The sequence below is a fragment of the Megalobrama amblycephala genome, linkage group LG4 (assembly GCF_018812025.1).
Source record: "Megalobrama amblycephala isolate DHTTF-2021 linkage group LG4, ASM1881202v1, whole genome shotgun sequence".
Lineage (NCBI taxonomy): Eukaryota > Metazoa > Chordata > Actinopteri > Cypriniformes > Xenocyprididae > Megalobrama > Megalobrama amblycephala.
In genome coordinates, this window is record NC_063047.1 from 42612938 (window position 1) to 42625452 (window position 12515).

Genomic DNA, 12515 nt, shown 5'->3' on the forward strand with positions numbered 1-12515 from the left:
TTTTTTTTTTCTTATAATAAAAACTATTAGCTTGGTGGTGAAAAAAGAAATATGATTTTAATGTGGTAACACGAGGTAAAATTACACATTATAAAATTGTGTCTGCTCAGCAGTCATATATAAATGGGTCAATGACATGACTGATCATTTTTTGTCCAAAGGCCTTAATAATAATAATAATAATAAAAAATTAAAAAAAGATATGACATCCAAAGTATGTAAAGTAGTACAACTAGATCTCTTTTATTGAATCAAAAGGTTTTAACTATATTTTGCTACATATAAAGATATTTTAAAGATTTTGAAGTGTCAAAAGGTCATTCGGTTTAACCGTCCAAAGGCCAATACAGCCATTTAATTTGTGATTAAAATATATTAAAATGTAATAAATGTATGTATTTTTTATTCTGGCATGGTTTTATAACATCATATATCAACAAAATGGTAATACAATTATGTGTAGAAGTCGTTGCTTTGTTAGGAGAAAGAATGTCTGGAAAAATGAATTTCATTGATGTCATTCGGAGTAACCAATATAAAGAGACCATTTTGGATCAAGTCATGTGGTCAATATCATGTGACAGGATGTGACATCATTCAGACACCTGCAAAGGACCACATGGTCTTGAAGCAAAGTAACTAACTCTCTCTTAGCTATTTGATAAATTCATGTTTTCATTTGATCATACGCATGTCCCGAAACATCAGGTCATTCGGTGCAACCGCTATAAAACATGGAAAATGTTGAAAAACTTGTACTAAATATAAAATGTTTGATTGTCCTTTTGCTAGATATCAGCCTGTTAGCATTGTTTGAAAATATCGTCATTTGGTACAACCGAAATTTTGGTTAAACCGAATGACTTTTTTGGTGACAAATTTGGTCCGTCATGTAAAAAAATGACAAAAGCAGTGTTAATTGATTATAAAACAACAACAACAACAAAGCAATCTCATTGTTAACACTAAATAAAATTTAAAAATTAATTATGTTTATTTTAAACTTTTAAAAACCTTTTTCGTCAATGAATTGAATGAAATGAAATTTAAATCATATCTTTAACAATATGATTTAAATGTGTTTTGAAGTGATTTGGCCTGTTTCAGGACAAGCATTACTTTCTGCTCCAACAATATTTAATCCTAATGCAAAGCCTGTGTTGATATTCTTAAAGATGATTGGATTCTTACGAAAAAGGAAAATGAACTGTAATTGGTGGTCTCTGTTTCATTCCCCTGCTAGTTCTGCCAGAGAACAGATTACACAAACATTCACAGAGAGTTTAGGATGGCAACCTTCTGATGGCCCCAGCCAAGAGCTGAACCAGGGGCCCGCGTGAGGGACTGCACACACTTCCTCTTCGTGTTTGCTTAAAAATACACACGCTGATCCATAAAAACCTACTAATTCTCAAACAACAGTCAGGACTAACTTCATTGGTGTAAGTCATTTTTGTAATGAAGAATTGAGAATGTATTCAATCAAAAACATTTGAAGGAATTTTCGTCATTTTAAAAGTTATTTCTCATTTCTTAAGTTCATGCAGGTGTCCACAGGTGTAGTTCCCCTTGTGAATAAGTGCACTTACAGTAAGTGAACTGGATGCACACTTCAAATATAAAAATAAAAAAAAAAATAAAAAAAATAACTATACTTGCATAAAATATAATACTAATGAAATAAAAGCCAATTTAAATGTACTGAGAGTACATTTTCATGAAAGTTTTTTATTTATTTATTTATTTTTTTTAACACACGTAAGTACACTTAAAAAGTGCACTCTGTAATATAGTCATTTTAAAAGTTATTTCTCATTTCTTAAGTTCATGCAGGTGTCCACAGGTGTAGTTCCCCTTGTGAATAAGTGCACTTACAGTAAGTGAACTGGATGCACACTTCAAATATAAAAAGTAAAAAAAAAAAAAAAAAAAAAAAAATAACTATACTTGCATAAAATATAATACTAATGAAATAAAAGCCAATTTAAATGTACTGAGAGTACATTTTCATGAAAGTTTTTTATTTATTTATTTATTTTTTTAACACACGTAAGTACACTTAAAAAGTGCACTCAGTAATATAGTCAAATTAAAAGTTATACTTTTTAAAGCATTATTTTTAAATAATATTTCATAAAAAATAGCTCAAACATGCATTTTAGTCCGGGACTAGCTTAAGCCTCGTCTGTGAAACCGGGCATTAAAGTTCATATATTTTAAATGTACTAAATTGCAACTTCATTACAAATGTGCAATTCTGAATATATATTAATGCATGACATATACTGTAAGTTTCATTAGAAATGACATTGAAGTATATTTTAGTTGACCATAAATGCACTATATATTTCAAAGGTATAAAGTACTTAAGTGGATGAAACAAGAACTTTAAAGTTCAGCTAAATGCATTTGATAAAATGTATTATATTTTAAAAGTTTATGTAATTGCAATTAACCATCCAAAAACATTACATTCACTTGTTCTTAAGTGTATTCTTTTAAGGTACACTGCCCTCCAAAAGTTTGGAAACACCCCTGGCAAAGTGTGGTTTTGGATGATATCAGCATACATCCTTATCATTTTTTGGTGCAAATACATTACAGTAACTTGACATTATCATTGAAGACCAGCAATAATAATTTTCATTTTTATTACATAATAATGGCAATATATACATGTCTGGTTACTGGTTTAAACTTGGCCCAGGTTTGTAAAAGATTTTTGGGTCAGCACACCTTAATAGCTTCAACAATTGATTGCCAATTAATTTTAGAATACAATGAACCAATCAGAACCCAGTTTAGGTCAGATAGCTGCTAATGGTGGATATTTTGAGGAATCGAAAATGTAGCTTTTTTCTATGTATAAACTGTTAATATAATAAAATATGTTTTCATAGTTTATGTGGTCCCTTATCAGTGCAAAATTATCACAAATTAAAAAGGATTCATGCCAATATTGTCCAAAACACCACTTTTCTAGGGCATTTCCAAACTTTTGGAGGGCAGTGCATATTAGTGCAATTCTTTTTCATGAGGGTCATCACCATCAACATGATCCACTGATGTTTAAAAGCCTGCGTTCACAATGAATGTGATCTGGTGTTGTTAATTGGATAACTGTGAGAACAACCTGAAGTACACCGAATCTATTTTATACCATATTATCTTATTGTGAAATGTTTGGCTTTAAAAGTGTGCTATCTTGCTTTAAAATGTCTCTTAAGGTGATGATACACGGGACAGCTTTTTGAGCAATGTTGCCGGGCACTTTCCCATTGAAAATAGGCAACAAATTTCTATCTAAAGTATCCAGATAGACATTTGTGGCCTATTCTCAATGGGAAAGTGCCCAAGCAACATCGCTCTGCAAAACTGCCCAGCGACATTGCTGAAAAAGTTGCCCCATGTATCATCACCTTTAGATTGTTCTTAACAAAGAGGTGAGTAAAGGGTCGGAGATGGAGGTTAGGCTCTGAGAGAATGAAAACAAATGACCGACAAAGTACTGCAGAAGTGATTGATCATTCTTTTCCTCACCTGGGTCCAAGTTCATCCTCACTTCTCCACACAAAGTCTCCAAACTTTTCGTAGTGGGAATTGTAGTGATGCTGCACACGATACAGCAGCGGTGGGGAGATCTCCATCAGGGTGTTGTAGGCCGTCTGCTGCTCCTTCCCGCTGGTGTAGCCATTATACAGGTTGTACACTTTGTCTGCGATCTCTGTTTGAGGGGAAAGAAGGTCTAACTTCCAAAATCTGAACTGTCTGTATTCTATGGAAGCTTGATTTTGCCACCGAATAAAAAAATCAAAAAGGTAACTGCAACTTTTTTCTCGCAATTGCGAGTTTCTCACAATATTGACTTTTTTTCTCTCACAATCGAGACTTTATTTCTCAGAATTGCAGATTTATATCTCACAATTCTGACTTTATAACTTGCAATTGCAATTCGGAGAAAAAAGGTCAGAATTGCGAGATGTAAATCCCAATTGCGAGAAATAAAAATCAGAATTGTGAGTCGCAGTTACCTTTTGATTTGTTTTATTCCGTGGCAGAAACAAGCTTCCATAGTATTCAGAAAACAAACATTTTAACAAAATCTTCTGGTGTTTTCTTTCATATTTGGTGACAAATGAAACTCTGACTGTGAAACCTTGTGAAAAAGAAGCAGCATAGTGTGTTATAAACTTCATATGTCATGAAAGTTTACTCTCTCTTATTTCATTAATATCATATCTGCAAGTACAGATTTGAATATACTTTCAGTAATTGAAGTACACTACAAGTGCACATTCAATATAAGTAAGCACACTTCTTTTTCACAAGAGATTCAGGAGTAAAAAGGAGATTTGCTAAAACGTTATCACTTTATGACTTGCATGGTGACTCCTACTTTTCCTTTTCTTTGAGTCAACTTTCTGTAATCCCATTTTTACTTTGCTATCGATTTACTTCCCTGTGATTCATACTGCTGCCAGACCTGTGAATTCTGTTCGAGTAAAATCTTCTAGCCACTACGGATGACGTAATCGTAAACAGACAGGACACGAAGAGCTGCCACCTCAGATGGGTGCGATGATGACATGTCACTGGAGCGCGGCTCAATCTCCTCACTCACACGTGTGAATGGAGTGAAGGAGAACGGCTCTGTACCTTCTGCTTTGCTGTCATCCACCATCGGACAGGACGTGCGGACGGCCACAAAACTCGCGTCCGACCGACTACCACGGCTGTCCACGGCATAAAGAGTGAACCTGGAAGAGAGGATGGGGTGGACGTGAGGAAAAGTCTGTTTCAGTGTGTTGGCTAATCTCTGTTTTTAAGCTCCGTGTAACTGAAACATTTACATGGAACATTTACGCAAATAAACAAATAGAGCAAAGTAACCCAAATAACTTTGGGCTCAGGCAAAATAAACACACGGAATCTTACGACAAAATCATTAAAACCGAAAGGTGTCCCTGAAAGAGCGTTTCTGGAGTTCTTGTTTATGAGCCACAGACCACTAAAACACGCAGGCAGGGATTCCAGCGGATTCTGTTACGTTAGGAAATTGCGTGCATGACGAGCAAAAAAAAACGAAAGAAAAAAAAACAGTCATTACGGCTAATAGCAGCTTAAATGGGACTCCCACTTCCTCTAATGACGGAGTTCCGTTTGGCAAATACAAAACACATTAAAGCTGCTGCTCAGCATTTTCTCAGACCACCCAGCTCAACCTGCACTAAACAGGCCTCGCTCTGCTGCTAATGACACGCGGGTCATTGAGGTGACTAGCCGACTACGTTTGACTGCCTATGTGTAGTTTACATGACTACGTCTAATTATTATTTTTAGGCATTTTTTTTTTTTGCACATCTGAAAAATATTTTCTTTGCATCACTAGTGTAAACAGTAGTTAGATGCTATTTGGCATGCGCCCAAAGCGTCAAACTTTTCAGACTTTTCACCTGAGAAAGTATAAAAATAGATTATTTTCACTTACTCTTGTTTTGAACAAAACCCACCAATATTCTAATGTCTTAATAGAACAATAATATCCCATATTTGCCACACTTTATATTGGGGTCCAATTCTCACTCTTAAAGGATTAGTTTACTTAAGAATTAACATTTCCTGATAATTTACTCACGCCCATGTCATCCAAGATGTTCATGTGTTTCTTTCTTCAGTGGAAAAGAAATGAAGGTTTTTGAGGAAATAATTCCAGGATTTTTCTCCATATAGTGGACTTCACTGGGGTTCAATGGGTTGAAGGTCCAAATGTCAGTTTCAGTGCAGCTTCAAAGAGCTCTGCATGATCCCAGACGAGGAATAAGAGTCTTATCTAGAGAAACCATCGGACATTTTCTAAAACAACAAAAACAAACATTATATACTTTTTAACCACAAATGCTCATCTTGCACTGCTCTGTGATGCTCCACACATGACGTAATCATGTTGGAAAGATCACGCGTGATGTAGGTGGAAGTACCGCGGTAGGGCGAAAAAATCCATCTCATTTTCTCCTCCAATTTCAAAATTGTCAGACATTGTTGTTTTACTATTTTTTGTAAAGGCTGTTTGACTTCACGCGTGACCTTTCCAATATGATTACGTCATGCGTGGCGCATCGTAGCGCAGTGCAAGATGAGCATTTGTGATTAAAAAGTATATAAATTAAATATTTTTTAGAAAATGTCTGATGGTTTCTCTAGATGAGACTCTTATTCCTCGTCTGGGATCATGTAGAGCTCTTTGAAGCTGCACTGAAACTGACATTTGAACCTTCAACCCGTTGAACGCCAGTGAAGTCCACTATATGAAGAAAAATCCTGGAATGTTTTCCTCAAAAACCTTAATTTCTTTTCAACTAAAGAAAGAAAGACATGAACATCTTGGATGACATGGGGGTGAGTAAATTATCAGGAAATGTTCATTCTGAAGTGAACTAATCCTTTAACTACAACTTTTGCCTAAAATAAATGCCCAATTACTGCTTATTAATAGTTAGTAAGGTAGTTGTTAAGTTTAGGTATTGGGTAGGATTCTTGGTATTGTACAGAAAGTCAAGTACACTGTAAACATACATTAAGTAGATTTTCCATGTTTAAATGCAATGTGCCAGCATCAGATTAAATTGCAAAGCACATTATATATATTTATTAAAATTCCTTCATTACCAGAAATGGTGTTGTGTAGTCATACCGTAAACCAACATCAGATGCATCCAACCCGAGACGCCAGTTGCAGACATTTGTTCATTCCTGCATTGTTGTATAACAGTCATCGCTGCCATCTGATGAATCTGATGAAATGGATACGCTTTCTGACTACACATAAGTCAACGGAAGGATGCCAGAGATGTCTTTTCCCCACTTCCAAGGAGACGTTTCTTTACACGGCAAGGTTTCAACACTTTGACTCTTCCTTTGTTTGGAAATCCATATTTCAATAACCACCAGCTGATTGTTTTGTTTGTAATACGGTCTGTTTATACATGGCTTGCATAGTTTGCCTGATCTTGTTATTCATCGAAGGAGTGTGGCATTCCTTTCCTAAACCTCACCAAAAGACATCACTCCAAATACAGACAAGCCACCATCCACTGCCAATCTCATCAGAACAACACTGGCTTGAACAGTCACATTGTTTGAATTATGTGGTTGCGTGGTTGCCTTTTGGAGTGTTTTTTTTTTTTTTTTTTAAGTCAGACAATTTGTAGTTTGCTTTAAGGACATCAGAAGGGGAACTCTAGACTAGTTGCTGTTTTGGGTTGTTTAAGGTGTTGCAAAAATGCCAAAGGTACTTTTTGTGCTTACACGCTCTGAATTAGCTCTCACTCTACCTTACGCTCTTAAAAATAAAGGTTCCAAAAGAGGGTTTTGCTGCAATGACTGTGAAGAACCATTGTTGGTTCCCCAGAGAACCAAACAAACCTTTTTGTTCATTGTGTGAAGAATATCTTAATAGTCTAAAGGCCTGTATATGTAACTATAGAGTTTTAATAATCATCCCAATTTTATGATGATACACCACAACTATAATGATAATGACACAAAGGAACAATATCATTGGAATCACTTTCAAAAGAACCAATCAGAATCCATCCTTTATCCTTTAGAATCCATCCATCAATCCATCTTTTATGCCTGAAGCAGAGGGACCGCTTTCTGGAGTCTCACACCAGGGATTTTTTGAGTTTGCATGCCAGACACACTATCCAGGCACGCCTCTCAGGGAGCGTTCTTCACTCATTTCCTCATTCTTAGAGTGGGTGCTGGTGAACAACCACTCACCATTCACCATTGGCCCTGCAGAGGATGACATCGTCACCAGCCCCACACCAGCACCTCCAGAGACCAGCCTTCCACCATCGAGTGACGCGACGGAGAAGTTGCATGTGCCCACTGCAGACTGTGGAGACCAGCCCGCCACAATGGACGAGCCTGAACCAAGGAAGAGGTTGGAAGGAGTCATCCAAGGAGCCCATTCCACATAATGTGTCTGACCAGGTGCGCGAGCCGGCAACACCATGGATTGCAGAGGGAGTGTTAGTGGAGATTGATGGCTTGGAGGATACCCCACCCACACTCCCGCCGATATGTGTGAGTATGATCTGGCTTCTGGAGGATATGTTGAGGAACTAAAGGACATTGTTGAGGAAATTTTAATGGGTTTTTTTGGAGAGACAATTTCCAGTTCCCCTATTTCTCCAGCGCCTTGTGTATCTCCAACATTTCCTTTTTCTCCAGTTTGCCCGCCCAACCTCCCTATCCCACCTCCTCAAACTGCCAGTTCCTCAGCCCCGCCTTCGCTTGTGTCCCTCAGCCACCATGTAAGGACTTGCCCAGTGTCTTCACTCCACCAGCTCCAGAGGATCCCCTGTCTTCGCCTCCATCCTCTGTGCCCATCGCTTCATCTCGGCCTGTCGACAAATTTGCTCCATCGGAATCCATCGGCCATACAGCTCCACCAGGCTCCCTCGTCCCTCCGGCTCCACCTTGGCAGGACATAATCCTGCTTGCGCCTTCGGCTCCATCTGGCTCCGCCTTCGTCCTCTGTCCCACTGGCTCTGCCCCATCCTGGTTTCATGGCTACACCTCGGACGCTCGCCGCTGTGGCTACACCTTTGTCTCCAGTCCCTCTGGTTTCGCATGGGCTCTACGGCTCATCGTCTCCACCTGGGTCTCTATTATTGGTGGCTGCTTCTCCGTTGGTCGTCCCCAGGTCAGGGTTAGGGTTAGGTTCCATTAAGTCGTTTCCACCATGGCTCCTCTCACCTTGGACTCCGCCCTGGGACCTCGTGCTGGCTGGACTCTGGCTCAACATCTGGCTCCTCCTGCTCCTGGCTTTCCCCTGGCTCCTCCCACCCTCCACTCCCCCTTTGGACTGTATTAGGTTCCCCGGACTGTTTTTTTTTTTTCTTTTGCGAGGACACCCCTTTTTGGGAGGGGACGTTCTGTAACATGTATGTTGTGTTTCTTTGTTTTTGGTTCTCTCCTGTGACCTAGTTTTCCTAGTGTGTCTAATTAGTCATTATGTTCACCTGTTCTGTCAATCATCTTGTTAGTTCTTCTGATTATTTAAACTCTGTGTTCTCTCTCATTCTCTGTCAGTTCTTGTCAGTATATGCGTTAATGTCAATGGTTTTTCTCCTGGTATCTCCTGTGTGTTCTTATTAAAGATTATTCTGTATAGTCATCATCTTCATGAGCTTTGATACCACGATGCGTGACAATGCGCTGGTGTGCACGGCATAATATAGTTATCGTTATAGCTGTGAACGGGCCTTAAAGAACCCTTTTCAACTATAAAGAAGCTTTTGTTCAATGAAAATGTTCCATGGATGAAAAAGGTTCTTTTTGGAACCCTCGATGCAAATAAAGAATGGTGTGCAGCTCTTTAGACTTTCAAATGCCTTGTTTTGGTGCTGTAGTTTTCTTCAGAATACTTCATGTTTTTTATCTTTGCTTCTCTCTCTGGATGTCACATGCCATTTAAATCCAACTCCAAGTCTGAGGAACTCTGCGAACAATTGGCAGTGATAAAGATCACCCAGGAGAACAAAGGCAAAGTGGTCTGGCTCATCGCTGGGAATGTCAAAACACGACGGCGAAAAACACACATTCCCCTTCGGCCCCCAGGAACGATCCCTCTCTCTCTCTCTGTCTCCTTCTCTTGCCTGGCTGACACATTCTACATCCCTCTTTTTCTCACTTCAGTTTCACCATTCTCTGGTTACTCCTGTATGTTTGGCTTTTCTCAGCTCATGGCTGTTTTGATTTCTGGCACCTATAGTTCAGCCGTTAAATGAGTTGCTTTTGGCAAATCTGAGCAAAGATTGAGACACTGTTGAGATCTTTTCTGAGACATGTAAGATTGATGAAGAGCTGTTTTCCGTAGACTTTAGCAAAAATCGCTCACAATTTAATCTCGAGAACAAATGAGATGTCACGAGAATTACAGACGCTGGTGTGCCAAGTCAGGTCACATTTATTTATATGGCACTTTATACAATTCAGCTTAAACAGGAAATAAACAGGAAAACAACAGTGTTAATGTTCATGAAATTCATGAAATAAAGCTTTAAGACATCCCTACAGAAGACAACGGTGTGATTATTCAGTTCAATTCAGTTCAATGTTGATTCAGTTCAGTTCAATAACTGCTTAACTCATCTGATAGTGTCAGTGCAGTTGAATCGAAAATTTTACCATTACTGTGATTCTGTGGAAGTCTTTCAGTCCATACCTTAAAGCTTTTCTTATGTATTTTCCACCACAAATAATGAACTCTGAGATGATATTTTCACAGTGAAGCTCTGCTAAATCACTGCATATGGCTTTTAGGACTTTCTTTGGGGCTTAAAATATGCATCTGGGCTGATCTTGTTGGCCAAAAATGTGGCTATTCTGAAGCACAGACACATTTAAGAAAATACTTTTGGAAGTAAAATGCTCATTTCTATGCTAATCTTAATATCAGCTATTTAGGACACAGAAATCAGGTTTAATGGAAGCATTTAAAGATCTTGTAGTCAGTATTCTCGTAATGGGTTGCCTTCCAGGCATCAAAAGCATTAGTAGCTAAAACAACAGATATTTCCTTCGGTTTGTTTTCAACTCTTCCCACAAACTGTGAAATATACCAGAACAGCAATCAGACGTGGTTGAGGAGAAGATAGATGTACCTAAGATATAGCAAGTCTACAGCTAAACAGAGATTTGGACTCTGAACCTTGGAGAGCATATGCATAATTCAGGCATCTCATAATTCACGCCACGGTATGGGTCATACCAGGTTTATCATGCTTCGCTGTGTCAGTGGCCGTGATTTATTCTGCCCTCAAAGGATCGTTCTTTCAGGGTCTGTTCTCAAAGTTTCACCACTAACCTTCTCCCATGAGTCAGCTTTGCCACGCTGCTCATTTAGGTTGATTGTTAAGTAATTTCTTAAACATTTTTTGAGACCTTGACTGATTTAGTGATGACTAAATACCAAATTTTCCTTATTAACATGCAGAATGCTGACAAAATTGCATGCACTTTGCAAGCCAAAAATTGGTTTATAAAGATCATCTACGAACATGAGCCTTGTAAAAAGTGTTGAGTTATGGCTCAGCATACTACAAATACTGTCTGAAAAGCTTGGTTTTAAGTCTCCATCCACTTCATAGTACAGAAAAAGAGCTGACATGAAAACAACAACTATATCTATTGTTGAGGGTGAGTAAATTATGACAAAAATGCTCATTTCTGGGTAAACGATTCCTCGAAATGGAAACCAAAGGCCTGGGAAAGATTGGTGAGGAACCAAGGTGGCAATAAGACGGAAAATCACACAACATTTAGGAAAGAACGAAAATGCACACAGTGTTCTTTAACCCCCTCACCCTCAATAGAAGAAGGCGGCACAATTAAATTCGACACTGATGAGGTTCATCCTGTTCATAACTAAACCATGTTCTGACATGTCTTGTCACGAGAGGCCTAAACAACCAACAAAGAAAAGGCCATTTTATTACCTGTCTGGTTCCTCTCCAAAAAGAGCTCTGTAAACACAACTTACAGAAATAACAATGAGTAATACAACACTTAGCAAACTTAAATTACCAAATCCAAACCACATCAATTTACTTTCCGGTGGTCTTTGGCCTATTAAGTCGGTGTTGGAAGGATTTGTCCTTCCAAAGAATCCAGACTGAATATATCAGATTTGTGCTGATTCCTCACTTGCATTAGACTGCAGCTGCAGTGCACTGAATGTCCCCATCTCAATGTTATATCATTTACATCATTATTATTTTTTCTTTCACTAATCAATATCTTTAAAACCAAACAGGTTGTCTTTGGAAAATTGTTTTAATCTGTAATCTGTTGTCATCAATATCACTTTTCTTCCTCTTGATCTTTTATAAAATCCTTTTAATTAACAAAATCCACAAACATCAGTAAGTATTATGAGTGGATTAGAGTTGATTATCATATTGTGCAACTCGCTGGTTGTCCTGCTGGCTCTATCAAGATCAAAATCAACTCCAGTTGGTTAACTCTTTTTTTTATTATTATTATTATTATTATTATTATTTTTAAGTTGCCAGTCACTGCCAGTGTTTTTCATAATTTTCATCCATGCATTCTTTATTATTATTATTATTATTATTATTATCAACATTTGAATGTGGGTAAGTTTTATAAAAAAGCAACATTTTAAACAAAAAAACCTGAGAAAATCATGGTTTTTCAAAGACTACAACATGCATAAACAATGCTGTTATTGCTTGTTTCTGATTATTTTTTGCCTGTGTTTTGATCTGGAGATTCTGTACTCTTTCAGAAGATGCGTAATAGCGCCCCCTACCATATAACTGTGAAAACACAGAAAGCCTGAAAAAACTCTTTTAAAAGAGTTAAAAATGCAAACTAGAACCAAGAAATGTTATCAGCCCTATTTTATCGTCTCTATAGGCCACCTATCTCATATCAATTTTAAAATTCTGGTACTTACTTGACGGCCATATATACAAGAC

General features: G+C 37.8%; 1 protein-coding gene across 1 annotated transcript in view; it reads right to left on the reverse strand.

The window, feature by feature from the left end:
• Positions 1 to 12515, reverse strand: part of LOC125267649 (astrotactin-2-like) — a 458853-nt gene that overhangs the window by 1521 nt on the left and 444817 nt on the right. The window contains exons 21-22 of the mRNA XM_048189494.1: positions 4657 to 4757; positions 3541 to 3724 (exon numbers count right to left, since the gene is read on the reverse strand). Coding sequence (XP_048045451.1) covers positions 3541 to 3724; positions 4657 to 4757 — 285 coding nt within the window. The remainder of the gene's footprint in view (positions 1 to 3540; positions 3725 to 4656; positions 4758 to 12515) is intronic.